General features: G+C 29.8%; 1 protein-coding gene across 1 annotated transcript; it reads right to left on the reverse strand.

Annotated features, from left to right (window-relative positions):
- Positions 1 to 15,203: 15,203 nt before the first annotated feature.
- LOC127083511 (pathogenesis-related protein 1) lies at positions 15,204 to 15,917 on the reverse strand. The gene has a single exon (XM_051023819.1). It carries the CDS (start codon positions 15,801 to 15,803, stop codon positions 15,318 to 15,320), a length of 486 nt encoding a protein of 161 aa, XP_050879776.1. The 5' UTR covers positions 15,804 to 15,917; the 3' UTR covers positions 15,204 to 15,317.
- Positions 15,918 to 17,380: the final 1,463 nt, after the last annotated feature.

Consider the following 17,380-nt stretch of genomic DNA (forward strand, 5'->3'; position numbering starts at 1 on the left):
TCGTGTGAGGGGTAAGGGTTTTGGTGTGACTCCGTCGTCATTTTATAAAAAAACAAAAACAAAAAATCCTACCAACAAAGAGGTGATGGAGACCTTGGCGGAGTTAAGGGCACAAGTACTCCAACTGCAAAACGAGAATGCAAGGTATAGAGAGGAAAGGTGCGCTTCCGAGGCAAAAGATACTAGTGACCGAGCTAGTATCAATCATCAACCGAAATTTACCGAGGTAATTATATATGTTATTATGAAATTAAAATAGCACTTTTTTACTTGACACATATACAAGTTAACAATAACATTTATTATTGGTTTAGGGCATTTCACCTTGTCAGCTGTATCTATCGTCACCAACTTATCGCATGGTTGGCAAGGGAAAAGTGCACAATAATTCGGGTGAATTACTTCACCATAATCCCCTCCCAGTGGGATTTATGAAAGTTTCGGTTGACCTCGTATTCGATACGGACGCCCGTCTACCATTACCTGACGTTGTTTCAGAGACAACGTTGATGCGAGATGCAGTCGGATCCTTTGTTGGTTGGCCGTCAGAGCTAATTTTCCCTGATGCCGAGGTATATATGTTCTAAATGATTATGAATATTTAGTATTCACATTTCAATTCAGCTACAATTATGATATTTAATCAATTATATGGTAATGTTAGACTCCTACAAGACCCACACATAAAGTTGGTAAAGGGATTTCAAGACGCATCGAGTCGGTTGCATCTCAAAAAGAGGTACAAATATATATACCCATTGAATTATATACGCAACGATTCTGTTGCATCACAAAAAGTCATGATTTATTTTATATGAATTTTTAGGTTCCCGGTCGAGAGTTGAAAAGCGCTGCTAAGGATATTCCAACGACGTCCGGGACAAAATCTCAAATTATGATGCGTCTTGAGAAAATGGTGGAGGAGTCCGATATTATGCATGGGGGGGCCATTCGTACTATAAATTTTGATGAAGGTGTTTTCGGAGCTGCTCATTTCGAAATAATTGGAAAGGAGGACTTCCAACAACTTTTTGAACACACCGAATTGGGCATCGCTGTCATTCATACATACATATGGTACTCCGATCAATCTATAATTTACTTAGTTGAACAATTTATTTACACATTTCAATGAGTAGTCTAATGTTTATTATGTTTCTATTTAAGGTATATGTATGTAACATTGATGCGGGGAACTGAATTGTGTAACCGTTTCAATTTTATTGCTGCTTCCCGTATCAACGCAACGTTAATAACGAATAATTCAACATCCGTAAAGAATGATCTAGTTGATATATTCATGGCGGCCGGCGATAAGTCTACACCCAGTTTGTATTTTTTACCGTTTAATTCTGGCAACGGGTTAGATTTTCTTTCTAATAATTTCATTCTAATCTATGTATATCTTTTACGTAGAAAATTTTCATTCATCTAAATTTTTGTTTTATTTTACAGTGGTCACTGGGTGTTGGTTGCTATGGATCTTTCGAGACTAATAGTGTATTATCTCGATTCTTTATCGGGTGATTGGAGTAAATATCCGAGTATGAAGAAGACGGTTGACGCGTAAGTGAAATTCCCCTAAATAATCGTGTGTATTTGTATATTTAATTATGTCTGTCAGATTGATCTCAATATACGTTTTTATTTTGTTAGGGCAATAATAAAATTTAGATTGAAAAAGAAATACCGCAATAGGAAGGACATTACCTGGATCAGAGTTCAGGTATATATTAAGTATCTTATTTTTGCTTATAATAGTGTTTGTTTTTTTGCTTATAATAGTGTTTGTAAGAAATTAACTATATATATATTGTTTGTTTTTCTGTGTAGTGTCCTCAGCAAAATAATTCGGTCGATTGCGGATTTTTTGTAATGAGATTTATGAGAGACATCATTGCGTTGAATCGTATAGACATCCCAAAAATGGTATGGAATAATAACTTAGGGTTTATTTTAATATTATCGGATATTTCATCTAATTTGTTACTAAATCATGAATATGTTTTATTCTCTTAATTGTAGTACTTTGAGGAATACAAATCTTACTCAAGAGCTCATTTGGATGAAATCAAGGATGAATTGTGTCAATTCATTGTTGATCAAAGAATCATATAGCTAGGTTGTATATTGTTGTACATATATGTATGGAATGTTGTTGTTGTATGCTGTTGTTGTATATATGTTGTATATTGTTGTTGTAATTTTACTAAATCATGAATATGTTGTTGTATATTTTTGATCAAAGAATCATATATTAATGTTGTATATATGGAGGATTAATGTTGTATATAAATGGATTCATGTTGTATATATCAATGGATTAATGGTGTATAACATTGGATTAAAGGATGAAATCAATATGAATTTTACACTTTTGCAGCATGCGAACAGGTTACCAATTAAATATCCACTGTTTTTCAAACAATTTTTTTTTAAAATAACTAACACTTTAGAGGGCGCTTTGTCCAGAAAGCGCCCTCTAAACACTTTACATTGACAACTTTAGAGGGCGCTTTTTCCTGAAAGCGCCCTCTAAACACTTTACATTGTCAACTTTAGAGGGCGCTTTTTCCTGAAAGCGCCCTCTAAACACTTTACATTGACAACTTTAGAGGGCGCTTATTCCTGAAAGCGCCCTCTAAACACTTTACATTGACAACTTTAGAGGGCGCTTTTTCCTGAAAGCGCCCTCTAAGGTGTCTCTTTATGGACCACTCCAGAGGGCGCTTTTTTCTTAAAGCGCACTATAATGTGGCCCTTAAAGGGCCACTTTAGACAGCGCTTTCTCCAGGAAAACAAAGCGTTGTCTTTACCTATGCCAGCGCCACTTTAGAGGGCGCTTAAAAGTGCTGTTATATGCCAAAATAAGCGCCCTCTTTTCCCTTATTTGGCGTAGTGCAATCACAAATGATTGTTGATCTCTCCCAATGCAAACCCAATGAATGATAGGTGAGGAGGATACCAAGATGTGATCTCAATATCAATGCAAATATGATGAGATGGCATGAGGAATCTTAGGGTCAAAATTGGGGTCTTACAGATATCTTCATCAACTTCATGCATTTGTGATGTCACTTTTTTATTTTTATCTACTTCTTCATCCCACGTTCATGTTGTATAATTTTGACATATTCCATTACAGCATAGGTGATGTAATTTTTCTTCCTTTGAATGTTGTTTGATATTTCCTCAATTAACACAAGGACAATAAAAGAGACCATTATTATCGAGAAGATTTTGTTCGGCATATTCCAGGAATTCAAGAACTCCTTTCTCATACACTGGGCCTAATTTATCAGTTTTCATCCAACTACGTTCCATAATAAATTCTAAAACTTATATCAAAAGACCAATGTGAATGGCATATCCATCACAACAATATAACATTTAACAACACCAAAACCTAAAGCATATTCATGACATCAATCAACAACCCAACAATTTCATTTACAACTACACAAAATCATAGTTACAACATTTGAATAAGACATGAACAGGCAACATGAACAATACACATCACAATGTCAATGCACAAACGATTGATTCAAAGAAACCAGTTACCCTAGCGAATGACATAAACATTCAGAAATGCAACAAAAGCCAACATAATTGATGTGTTGAAAAAAGAAACCAATAACCCTAGTGAAAGACATAAATATTCAAAAAGTTATACTGTTACTACTAACCACATCGAGAGAGAAAGAGGGAGAGAGAGAGAGAGAGGCTAAGAAATGTATCGTACTTCGAAGACGAGGAAGAGACCAAGAAATGATTTTAGTTCCAAAATATGAATGAAGAGGGTGAAGATTGGACGTTCCAAATGAATGTAGATGGTCAAGATGTAGATTTTGATATCATTGTCGTCTGGTTTGTTAGGGCATGTGTTATGAAGGAAATAAAGAACCTGTTATGTTTTAATTTTGCAGTAAAGAATTTCATCATGGTTGTCAATACCAACCGTAGTGAAACATGAAACATGTAATAACGATTGATAAAAACAATTGTAGTTAATTGTTTTTCAATTTTTATTTAACAATATAAGTTAAGGGACACATGACTTTTTTATAGAAAAAATAAAAATATGTTGATGTTGGAATTCAAAGCTTGTAAACCTTAATCTATCACCACAATTATTATAATGAATCATGATGAAAAGTATTTTATTAAAAAAAAGCAGGTTCGTAAAATTATGATATTACTACAGTTGGCACAATGGGCGTAATAGTATGATGATATCAAATATATGTTTCATAGTAGTGCAACCTTTAAACCTTAGAAGGAATCTGTCGTGGTAAGGATGCAAATTATGCTAAACTCTTAAAGTACCAGATAAATTTGCATACACGAAGTCATAAGAATCTCCATGGTTTGTTAACGCGTGACAGATATCAAAACTGACCACCATGACTGATAATAACAATCGGATATGGTGTTTAAGAATTTCATTGATTAATTATTTATTATATAAATATAGGGAAAGTTTTCCCCTCCATATGTCTTCCCACTACTTCTCTTAAGAGAATAAATAGTCCATGTTCATCTGAAAAGATGAGTGATTGAACCTAACATTCATTTTTTTGCTCCCCATAAGCCTTTATGGGTAAATCCTCTAAAGATGTACAAATTTATCTTGAGACGTACTCCATGTATTAGATATCGTCCCATCGATTGAATATTTTGATTGAAAGTTCGGTTTTGGGGAATAGAGTCATTGTTATTCTCTTTTTTTGTCCTGAACACCCTGTGTGGTTCTAACCACTCGAATCCTCCCCGTTCGATTCCTAATGACTTTTCTTAGATTATTAAAAGCAACTTGATGTTTTCTATATGTAATGGTTCTCTAGCTAGTGTATTTCCAAATTTACCATCAATGTGAAAAATGGAAACATTAAAGAATTCTCACAAACAACGCCAAATGATTCCAAAAAGATCTATCTTGTTCACATGGAGGAAGTGAACTATGACCTTATCGAATGGCGTACTTGCAAAACAATTTAATGTCGATATCATAACTAACTACAAGTGAGAGATTTTATGAAAAGAATAATGTATATCCCAATTTGAGGCATTTGTTTGCCCTTTATAAGGTCATATGATTTGATTTCTCTGCAATATTCTTTGAAGGTACACATTGTTGGAAATCTACCATAACCTATGGAGAATTTCAATCAATCTTGATGAACAAGATTGTTATCCATCACACAATAACAATGAAAACAGAAGAACAATTGAGAAAGAAAAGAAAGAACGATAAAGAAGAAGAATATTTTCTGCAGAGTTTCTCTCTGCTCACAACCTGCGGAAAAACTTCTTATTCACTTTGCAACTGCAAAATTCTGTGAATACAATGTTATAAATACAACATGCAAGAATAATGGTTACTCCCTCTATTTATAGATTTAGGTTAACTTGCACCCCAAGCCAAATCTCAAAATAATTAACACTACTAAAAATAGACCTAAATCAAAATCATGTGTGAAGCAACATGCTTCGACACTTCAACACACTAATACAACTCAACATACTAGATGATTCGACACTTTCTTGCTTCTTTCGAATAATCTGCTTCGGCACAAGAAATTACAATTCAACACACATGTCTCAGATGAAGATGTTCTTAGATCAAGTGACCTTTATATCAAACTGTCTAATTTGTTATGTGCAACATTTTGGCTTATCATTCTTTTTTGATCGTTTTTCTGTTTGGGCCTTTGTGAAGTGAGTATCGGTCCAGTCCAAAACAGCTCCAAACTCTAAGGTTGAAGAAAAAGGAACTAACATGGTCAACCATTAAAATATGGAAATTCTATTCTTTGAGATTTTGTCTTAGAAGCTTCTAAAATTGAGCCTTTTAGAATTCAATATTATAAAGTTTTCATATATATATATATATATATATATATATATATATATATATATATATATATATATATATATATATATATATAATATATATATATATATATATATATATATATATATATATATATATATATATATATATATATATATATATATATATATATATATATATATATATATATATATATATATATTATATATATATATATATATATATAATATATATATATATATATATATATATATATATATATATATATATATATATATATATATATATATATATATATATATATATATATATATATATATATATATATATATATATATATATATATATATATATATATATATATATATATATACACTTAGAGATGGGATAATATGTCATCCCACATCTATAATATACTTAGAGATGCTACCGGTCTCGGTCAATTGAGGTCGATGTGTATAACGTAAGAAAGAAGTGTGATAAATTAGAGCTAATTTCTATCTTATGCAAGTTTCCACATAACATGAATGCAACATGTGGAAAAAAAGAAGTCTCAAGATTCTTCTGGGACTAAGGCTGCGAGGCTTCAATCAAGGCGTGCCATATGGTTCATGATGACTTTAAGTAGAAAAAACCAAAGAGCACATATCACTGTTTTAACTTATACTATGGCAAATTGCAATTAAGGTTCTTTGTATTCATTGTTCAATGGATTCGCATAGAATGCATTTTTTCTCCATATTTATATTTGTTCTACTTGGCTGTTTACTATTCTATATAAAAATAAAATCATGTGTTTATTCATCACAAGAAACATGTATATGCTCGTTTTAATCACTCTATTTTTTTCTCGATATTTATATTTAATTTAGTCGTAATAATTTGAAGAACAAAACTATATACCTCGGTCGTCTTGACATAAAAATTTATTTTTTAAATCATATATTATATATACATATTAAAATAAAAATATATTATTTAAATTATATACAATATTTAATAAAATAATTATATATAATACAAAATTAAGAAATACATGTAAGTAAATAAAATGAGGAATAAACTTAACTAATTAGATGTTGTGGTTGTGTTCTACGGAAACCTTGCAGGTATTTTTAATATAAGTAATTAACTTTTGAGTTTATTAGATTTTTGTAGTTCCATAATTAAGTTATTCGTTTCAGTTAGTTTTAAACTCTAAATATCTAAGATAGATCATCATTTTAGATAGTGGACTAAAGACCTCATAATTTTTTTTTAAATTTTTTAATTAATATTTGAATTTTTCAAAGATAAAACGATTAGATCTTACAATTCCATGGGATTTTAGGTAACCCATTAACAATAAATTCTTTATAGTTTTCTTCTTCTCCCTCTTCCACATAATCATCATCTTTTTCTTTCCTTATCTCCTTCTACATTCATCATCATGTTCACAAAGCTTGAAAATTAAATCCTTAAATTTGATGGAAACACAACACATAACTAAAATCATTTAGGTATCCCCTTTATCATTATCAATATTATAACTCATCGTTATTTTAACATCTTATAATTCCTTTATTTTTTATTGATGAAATTTTCGTGGTTGTTGTAAGATGGGTTTGGATACATTTGAAGAATATATGACCAATTGTAGAGACCGTTTAGATTTCAAATATCGATATGATTTTGTTAGAAATTTTTTATTTGACATATTTGGACGAGGCAAAGTATATGTGAAGAAAGGAAAGCTTGTGAATTTATTGTCTGGCCCATAAAAGAAAAAAACTGACACTTAGACCACCAGATGTTCTGGTGTACGAGTGACTATGAGGAAAACATGTGTATATAGACTTGAGTGATGTTTTCACACTAGTGGGAGTAAGGTCTAGAGTAGGGGTGTTCAAAAATTTGGTTAACTGATCCAAATACTTAATCTAAACTGAATTGAACCATAAAAAACTTAAACCATTTAAATGGTTAGTAAATTGAATTGTTTATTTTAACCAATTCAATTAATCTAATTGAATTTAAAAACCAGTTTAAACTCTTATAAACTCTTTCCACAATTTTATCTAAAATATAAATACTATTATTTCTCAAATTCAATAAACTTAATAAATCATTATATTAAAATGATAAATATTTTAATTATAATCTTTTAATATTTTTTAGTCAGTTACTATTATCATAACATTTTTATTTTCACATTACGTGTTCTTCCCCAAATATGAAATATGAACCCTAAATCATCTTCTCTCCAATTCAAACTCAACATCAATTTCAATTTCACCTTCTATTTGTTTTGAATCGATTTCAAAATGATTCATAATTGTTTCTATATATTTTACCTTCTATTAAATGTTTATATATAACTGTTTCTATATATTTTACCTTCTATTAAATGCTTATATATATCAAAATCAATTTCACATTATATATATAGTTTAATAAATGATTATTAAATGTTGAATAAAATTAAATAATCAATGTCAATTCTAATTGAAAAATTCTAAATATATCAAGATCAATGTTTCAATATTAAGACTTATGAATCCAAATACGTACCAAGATTTCTAATACGGAGTATATACTAAAACTGATACAATAACACCTTTTTATTTTTGATTCTTTTTGTAATCACAAGTTTATGTAGTGTTTTTAAATGTGAAGTCAAATGTTCTGATATGATATAAGTGCATAGCAGAAAAAGTTGTCGGCTGTGGCATTCGCTGTGATGAATATGAATTCAATTTTTTTAAAAACAAAAAAGAAACAATTTTTAAAAAATCCAGATTTGAATTCAATTTTTAAATTCAATTTTATTATAAAAACAAAAAAGAAACAGTTTTTTTAAATATATAAAAAAACCAGTTTGGAATTTGGTGAAAAAATTAATCCAATTTTTTAAAAAATTGATTTTAAACTGGTTTAAATAAATTAAACTGGTTTAAAATTATGAACCAGTTCTGAATTGGTTTTAAACCGAATTGAATTGATTAAACAGATTAACCACTTTTTGTTAAAGTGGTTTTTAAAAACTGGATTGAACCATTAATATGGTTTGGTTCAATTCAATTCATGAACCACGAACACCCCTAGTCTAGAGGTTTTATCACCCTCAATGTTGTTTCAAATAAAGTGGTCAAATATGAGAAAACACATTTTGATAATCGACATACTTTCATATCATTTGTCTTTTGACAATTTTGGTTTTTTAACATCAATGACATATCTTTAAGAGAGAATCTAACAGCTCATGCATATCAATATCAATGATGTGTCTATTAGAATAACAAATATAATTTTTAAAAGAATTGATTTTGGTATCCAAAAGAGATAACGGCATAATTTGTTCTTGTTTGTCTTCTAAATATGTATAATATAATATGTATTATATATAATGAAAAGAGCTCATGTATTTTGTTAGATTCTAGATTTTTTTTATAATGTATTTGTGTTTAATTCACTCACTATAGTCTTCACGATCATCACCATCCAACAATATCATATATAGTTAACAATAGAAAATAAAAATAAATCTAAGTTTAAGCCAAAATTAACTACAGAATAATCATCATCTTTTACCGTTTTAAATATGATCAGTTTAAAAAAAAAAAAGAAAAAAAATTGTTGTGTCTTGAGAATTAGCACAAGTTGTTCTCGGAGTCATATCTAATTATGAGCAACAATTGACCATACTATTAGCGTTCCATTGATTAAATTCAGCAGTTTGAACAATTTCCCTACTATAAGTTTGATGGTCATTGATATCTTATGGATATGTAATGGATAATATGGGTTAAAAGGTATGCTAGAGAATTACTGTCATATTATAAGAGTTTCTTGAGCTAGCATACTTGGAACTCTCACTAAAAAAAATTTAAATTCAAGGAGGATAGTTTTCTGTCACTAATTACTGAAATTACCGTTGACCAAAAAAATGAGTGGTTTGTAGTCAGAATCAACACTTGGGTGTGCAACAAAATATATAGTTTGAGCATCAGCTACTTAAAGTGTTATTAAATGTGTTAAAGAACCACAAAAATGATGATGGTACGAGGAGGAGGAGGAAGATTCTGAATTTGTCAATAATTTTGATCAGGGCCGACCCAATCAATCCGAGGGTCCCGATTTAATTTAAAAAATTGGCCTAAAAGAATATGAGTTTATATCGACTTTTTGAAAAAAAACGGTACAAAATCATAAATTTTGAAAAAAAAATATATTTTTACACCTATTTTTAACAAACAAATGTAAAATAGATTTTGAAAACATTATGATTTAACACCTATTTTTCAAATAACATGTGTAAAATATATATTTATAGTAATTAAAAAAAATATGTGGGCCCCTCAAAATTTGGGGCCCAGTGCTATAGTACTTCTTGGTCATGCTAAAGGTCGGGCCTAATTTTGATGACTTGCATATTGAATTTATAGAGAAGGAAGTGTTAATCGAAAAACTAAAAATATTGAACCAAATTTTAATTGTTAAATTGTTAGAGATGATTGATAAAGTGTTGATCGCATATTTTTTGTACTTATAATTTATAATTTATAAGCTCATATGACAATAAAAGTCATGTTTAGTAACACTCTTTTCATCACGAATTTATAGTTTATTTTACTAACTTATAGTTTAGTTTTTCAAACGCTATTTTAAATAGCATTTTAATTTATACCTTATAACTTATAATTTTTTCTGTCAGTTTTGTTCTTATTATTTTAACTAAAATCCACTACTATCATTTATAATTTATTTTAATTTAAATAAAAGAATTATATATTAAATCTCTTTTTATGTCATTTTAATTTATCAATTAATTGAACCGTTAATTTTATCAAATACATCAATTAGTTTATCAATTATAAGTCATCAATTAACAATTATAAATTATCAGTCATCAGTCATAAACTATAAGCTATAAGTTTTCAGCTAACTTCTCAACCGGTCGCTATTTTTATCAAACAAAATCTAAGTTATTTTTCAAATTATTATTTTCTAAATCAACTTAAAAAGTTGTTTGTTCAATGAGGGGTTGGTTTACTCGATGTTGTTAATCGATTATTTGAAAGAAGGTAAGTAATACGACTTTTGTAAAATTAAAATCTTATCATGTAGATTTTTTCTCAATTATAAGTTGAAACCGAGGGGAAAAATTGCTTGAAGTTTTTCACCTCAGTTATTATTCCAACCAAGGGAAAAAGCTAGTCCATTGTTCAATTTTGAAAATGAAAAAAATAGTGTGCATGTTTTTTAGTTTTTCAAACGCCCGAGACAAACAATAACCAACTTTCTATGACACTCTCAAAATTACATTTTTCTTCGGTATGGATTTTGTTGTTGGAGGCTTTTTTATATTTATATATGGTTGTGTGGGATGCAATTTTCATCTTTATATTCTTTATTTTTATAATCATTCCAGTAAGTACCTCAAATTATTAAATATACTTCTTGTATAATCATCTTGCTGTTTTTACTTCTTGTAACATACTAACTAACTTTTTCTGATGATTTTGCAATTAAATTGGTTGATTCTTATGAAACTTTTTGGTGGGATGCAGTTAAAATTGTCTTCACATAAATTAACTTCTTGTATAATTGTTCCGTTTCTTTTATTTGAATTTCACTTCTTGTAAGATTTTAACTCTTTTCTTGTGGTTTTGCAAATCAATTGGTTGATTCTGACAAATATGTTTTGTGGTATATAAATAAAATTTTGTTCAAATAAATTACCTCCTTGTATAATCGTCCCGCCTATTTATAATCAATATATAGACTACGTTTGTTTTGCCTTTTCTTTAAAAATGATTTTCACAACGTTATATATTTTGTTGTAAAAAAATTTATAAAGAAATTTTTCATAAAATTTTTAATTGAAAATTTGGTTTCAATAGTTATTTTTTCAAATATTATTTTAAATATTTCATCATTTTATCGAAACTTTTTTTAGTATCAAAATTTCAAAAAATCATTTAATTTTGAAGTTATTTCAAATAACTTTTTATAAAAATCATTTTTGACATACAACTTTTTTTAAAAATTATGATTTTAACTATGTTTTGATCTTCAATAATGTATGTTTATGTTATAGTATGACAAATTTAGTCTTTTAAATTATAAAAAAAAATAAAAAAAACTTATAATAATTTAAAAAACATTTTTATAGAATCTATTTTTAAAAATAAAAAATAAAATTCATTTTTTTTAAAGGTAAAACAAACTTGTCCATAGAATGATTTCTACTATTGGAAGACTTCATCATTTATCTTTATATATTTTTGCAATTCAAAAATGTATTAGTAATTTCATTTTAGTTTGTGTTACCAGTATTTATCTTTTAAATAGATATTTTTTAAAATAATAATTGTTTTGTGCATTTATTTATTTATTTATTATATTGTTATTTATGAAATTTAAAATAAAAAAAAATATGAAAAAAAATCCAAATTTTCTTATTTACAGTTAAACAATAGCCAAAAATATTTTAAAAAAAAATTATAATTAGTTTAAACCGTTACAAAACGACAAATAAAAATGTTCATATAAAAGAAATGACGACGTCATGAATTGTCACACTTTTACACTATCACATTTGAGACAATTAACAATCGTTGTAACTTTCATAGACAAAAATGTCAAACAAAATTAATGATGGATAAAATTAACACAATTATATCTAGGAGGCAATTTTAGATAGTCACGGTATGTTGCAAAATAGGCTTGTCATCCAAGGTTTCTTGTTTTATTTTTAAAGTTGATTTCGAAAAAGTTTATGATTTGATTAGTCTTTTCTAGATTACATACATTTTATATTTGGTTTTAATGATAAGTTAAGAAGTTGGATTCATGCGTGTTTTTTCTATCAATCTTGCCGGTTTTAACTAATGGTTTTCCGATCCAAGAAATAAGAATCCAAAGAGGATAGAAGAAAGGTAATTCTTTGGCTCTTTTCCTTTTTTTCTTGGTTACCGAAGGCCTTAATGGGTTATTTTCTAGGGCTGTGAACAAGCAATTTTTTTTTGTCTTCGTGTGGACTCCTTATGAATGGCAGTCTCTCATTTTTAGTATGTGAATGATATGATTATTCTGGCGAGTGCATCCTATAAAAATCTTGGGTCCATCAAGGTTATGCTCCGAGTCTTTGAGCTAGCTCGGGCCTTTGGATGAACTTTTCCAAGAGTAGTCTCACTGGGGTAAACTTTGATCTCGCCTTCCTTGACCTAACTTGTGATTTATTCACGTTCATCGAGAGTCTTTTTCGTTCAAGTACTTAGGTCTACCAATTGGTATGAATTCTCATTTATCCTCTAAGTGGGAACCTTTAGTTAGCCTTATCACTAGGAAGCTTCACTTTTGGAGGCATAAGTATGTGTCTTTGAGAGAGTGTGATTCTTCTCAATCATGTTCCTAATGTTATTCTTATATTCTTTTTGTTTTTTTCAAAGATGCATGTTAAGGTTCGGAAGAAGATTGTGAAAATCCAAAGAAGGTTTTTGTGGGGTAGTGTTAGAGGGGGCTCTAAGATCACTTGGGTTTGATGTTCAGATGTTTGCAAGACCATGAGGTTTGGTGGCTTAGGTGTTCATGATCTCCGACCAGTTTACCTAGCTCTATTGAGTAAGTTGAGGTGACGGCTGATTTCGGGTGATCTAGGTTTATGGTGAAGTATCCTCTCTACTAAGTATGGAGTTGTTCAAACGACTTATGTCTTAGGAGGCAGAGCTATCACTCCTTGCTTTGTCTCTCCTTGATGGAGAGAATGTCTCTCTTAGGTGGTAAAAGGGAACACACCTCAGACTGGTTTCAGGATAATGTTGTTAAGAAAGTTGACTTAGACCTCCTCACTTTGTTTTAGAGTGATTCTTGGGTGAGAGATACTTCTCTTACAACGAGGCTCCATTGTCTCTTTTTTCTTTCTCTAAGCAGAAGGATTATTCTATGGAGGAGGTTGGGAGATGGGAAAGTCAGTCTTGGGTTTGAGATTTTAAGTGTGAGCATGTCTTGATAGTTGATCTTCTCTAAGTTATATGGGACTTTATTTCTTCCACCCACGCTTAAAAGTGACAGTAGCGCCACTCTAATTAAAGATGGTTCTTACAAGGTGACCTCTATGTACTTTTTTCTTTTCACCCATGATTTTCCTAGTGATCGACGTGTATCATTAGTGGAGTTGGTTCTTTTTAGTATACGGGGTAGCTAGGTCCCCTCTAAAATAATTAGTATCAACTAGAAGCTCTTGCAAGATAGGATTCCTCCTATGGATAACTTACTTAAAAAAGGGGCCTTTCTTGGTTCAAAAGGCGTCTCTTGTCCATTTTGCTCTAGAATCACATCTTTTTGTAACTTGTTATATAATGGTATCTCTTTGGTATAATACTTTTAGATGGTTGGGTTAGTCTGTAGTTTTACCTGGAGGTTTCCTGAGCCTTTTTCAAATGTTTTTCCTCTTGGTGGTGCTTATAGACTTAGGGGTGTCTTATGATGTGGCATGTTTGGTCTGGTAGATATGGAAATCTCTGAATGATTTTGTGTTCTCAAGTAAATTAGTGTATGTAAATGACGTGGAAGACTTGAGTATCATTTTGGTTTGAAAATGATATATTGGTAAGTCTGTGAGAAACTCATGTGTTTTTTCAACATAGCTCGAGAACTCTATTAGATGTCTGAGTATTGACTTCAGGGTCATCGGCCTCCTCTTAGTGAGTTCTTGTTGCTTTGGGTGTGATTGGTTGTTTTTTCTCGGTGGTCTTTGGTTGGGAAGCTCTAGCTCGTGCTCTTTTTGTGGTGCCCTTGATTTTTCCTTTCTAGTTTTTTCTTCCTTTTTTGTATTGGTGTTTTAATTTTTGGTGTTTTGTATTGGTGGTTGTGTGTATAATTTTTTTCATTGGATTTCTTCGATACGTCATGCACCTTTTCCGACCTCCTCTTTTGCACTTTGACCTTAAGGCCCCTCTTTTTTATATAACATATTTATTTATTTTAGAGTAATAATTTTGCAACAGTTGACAATTTGTCGCAATCCAGAATTAGCTATGGTTAGAACAATCACAACATGTAAAAATAAAATTTCGCAAAACTCTTTTTTTCTTGTAATAGGACTAGGCTTAAGAATTTACTGTATTATATATTTAAATATAAAATATAATTGAGATTATTTTAAAATAAATTATTTTAAATTATTTTATTTTGAAAAATTAAATAATGATCTGTAAAGTAAACAAAATATTAAATTTATTTATTCCATTATTTCTTAATGAAGAAAGATGAAGCGTGAGACAATATAAGAGAGATTTCACAAATAAAATACCACAATTTCTTAGACCAATGGCATTAATCAACTTGCAAGTTATACACACAGTTAACTCACATAAACATTATTTTATTATTTAAAATAACGAGTCAGAAACTCATTAGGTACTTATTTTTCTGGTATTATTTAGAAATTAGAACTATCATCATATGAAACATATACTTAATATGGCTTCTGGCCAACATAGTTGCCAGGTGGATCATAGTTGCATGTAATGAAAGTTCCTCCATTATCACATCTCACTTTGGCACATCCAAGACGAACTGAGTTTCTCCAAACAACCTGAGTATAATGACCACACACTTTACCAGCAGCACATGTATTACTGTTATAATCATAGTCGGATTTCTCATTAACCCACAACTTCACTGCATCTGTGCCGCTCATGCCACCGGTGCTCATCGCGATATTCTCCCCGTAACGGCCACCACCACCGGAGTGGATCAGTTGACAATCCTTGCGCTGATTAGCATAGTTTTGTGCAAAAGCAGCAACAGTGTTGTCCCAAACAATGTTTGAAACACCAACCTGAGATCTTGCTGCGTTGTGGGCGTTCACGTAATCTGCTGGTGAGTCTTGTGCATATGCAACGTGACTCCCCACTATGAATATTAATCCCAAGACACACAATATAGAAAATGAACTCATTTTAGTTATTACAATTAATTTCTGAAATGCTAAATGTTGTTTGATGAAAAATGATGAGGCTCTAGGGATGTATTTATAGGAACATTTTGCATAAAAATTTAGTAGTAATTGAGAAGATTATTCTTCTTGTGGAAATTCCGTAAGAAAAACAAGTGGCATGTGTAATAGAATTTTCAAAAATGAAATATACGTCCATGACTAGAATAAGTAGGCTGCTGATTTCAACCATTTGTAATTAAATAATTAAAGATAAGTGGCGATCAATAACTAAATAATGAGAAGATGGACTTGATTATCCATATTAAAGTTTTATTAATTATTTATCAAACAAAACATAATTTATTTTCTCTTATACTATATCATTAATTAATTTACTTTTCCCTTCCATGTGTGTGTCTGTTGAATTTAGGAAATGCTAAATGGTGTTTGAGGAAAAATGCTGGGTGCTCTTGTGATGTATAGATAGGAACTTATTGCATTAAAATTTAGTTATAAGTGAGAAGGTTATTCTTCGTGTAGAAAAATAAGGTTATTCTGTTAGAGTTTATAAAAATTAAATTGCGTCCATGACCAGATAAACTAGCCTCCTAATTTCCACCAATTATAATTTATTTCTCATTAAGGTAGATTAGTTTGAATGGCATCAAGTAGACGATAACTTCGGGATGGCTAATTCATAAATTGTTATTCTTCTTCTTGTTCAATATGGCCTATTCAACAAAACGGAAATGTACTAACCAACGGTTGGATCATGACTGAAAAATATTTATTCATAATTTTTTTAATATTATAAATAGGTTAATTACTATGTACGGTCTGTGTAAAAAGTTTTATAATTTCGACTCATCACCATCATCCGTTTGCATTACTTTATAGATTTTTAAAATAAAAATCAAACTTATTTCAATATCCAACGTTTATGATTAACTGACGGTGTAAAATCCTTTTATACTGACAGTTTATTTTCAATTAAATTTTATTATTAAATATAATATATATATATATATATATATATATTATATATATATATATATATATATATATATATATATATATATATATATATATATATATATAAATGATTTTATTCTCATTAAAAATAATAATTGTATAGTGCAAGGTACAACGACGTCAATGATCCTTCTTGAAAGAAGTTGTTCACATAATTGAGAAATTAGTCATATTCGAGTTGTTCTTGTTGGTGCACAATGTGATAAAGATGAACAATGAACAAGAGAGAGAAGAGAGAATAATAACAAATCTTCTACTATTCACAACGGTTACACAGAAAATGCACACACTGCAAAAAGAAATAAATGTACAATTTGTTTACACCACTCATTTGCTTAAATAGAAGTGGGACTTTAGGAGAAATACTAAAATATCCTATAACAAACTTTGTCTACAAGTTTATGAAAATATGAATTTATTCTAACACCATCCTTTAATTCATATTCAGCTTAACCAAAACTAACAACACCAATCTCATTCCTCAAACGGAGAAATTGATCAGTCTTGATCGCCTTCGTCAGAACATCTATCAGTTGCTTCTGGGTGCTATAGTGCATAACTTCTAG

Source organism: Lathyrus oleraceus, chromosome 1 (genome assembly GCF_024323335.1).
Source record: "Lathyrus oleraceus cultivar Zhongwan6 chromosome 1, CAAS_Psat_ZW6_1.0, whole genome shotgun sequence".
Classification (NCBI taxonomy): domain Eukaryota; kingdom Viridiplantae; phylum Streptophyta; class Magnoliopsida; order Fabales; family Fabaceae; genus Lathyrus; species Lathyrus oleraceus.

Excerpts from the sequence above, each read along its gene's own strand:
- LOC127083511 (XM_051023819.1), bottom strand. The coding sequence starts at position 15,803 with ATGAGTTCATTTTCTATATTGTGTGTCTTGGGATTAATATTCATAGTG.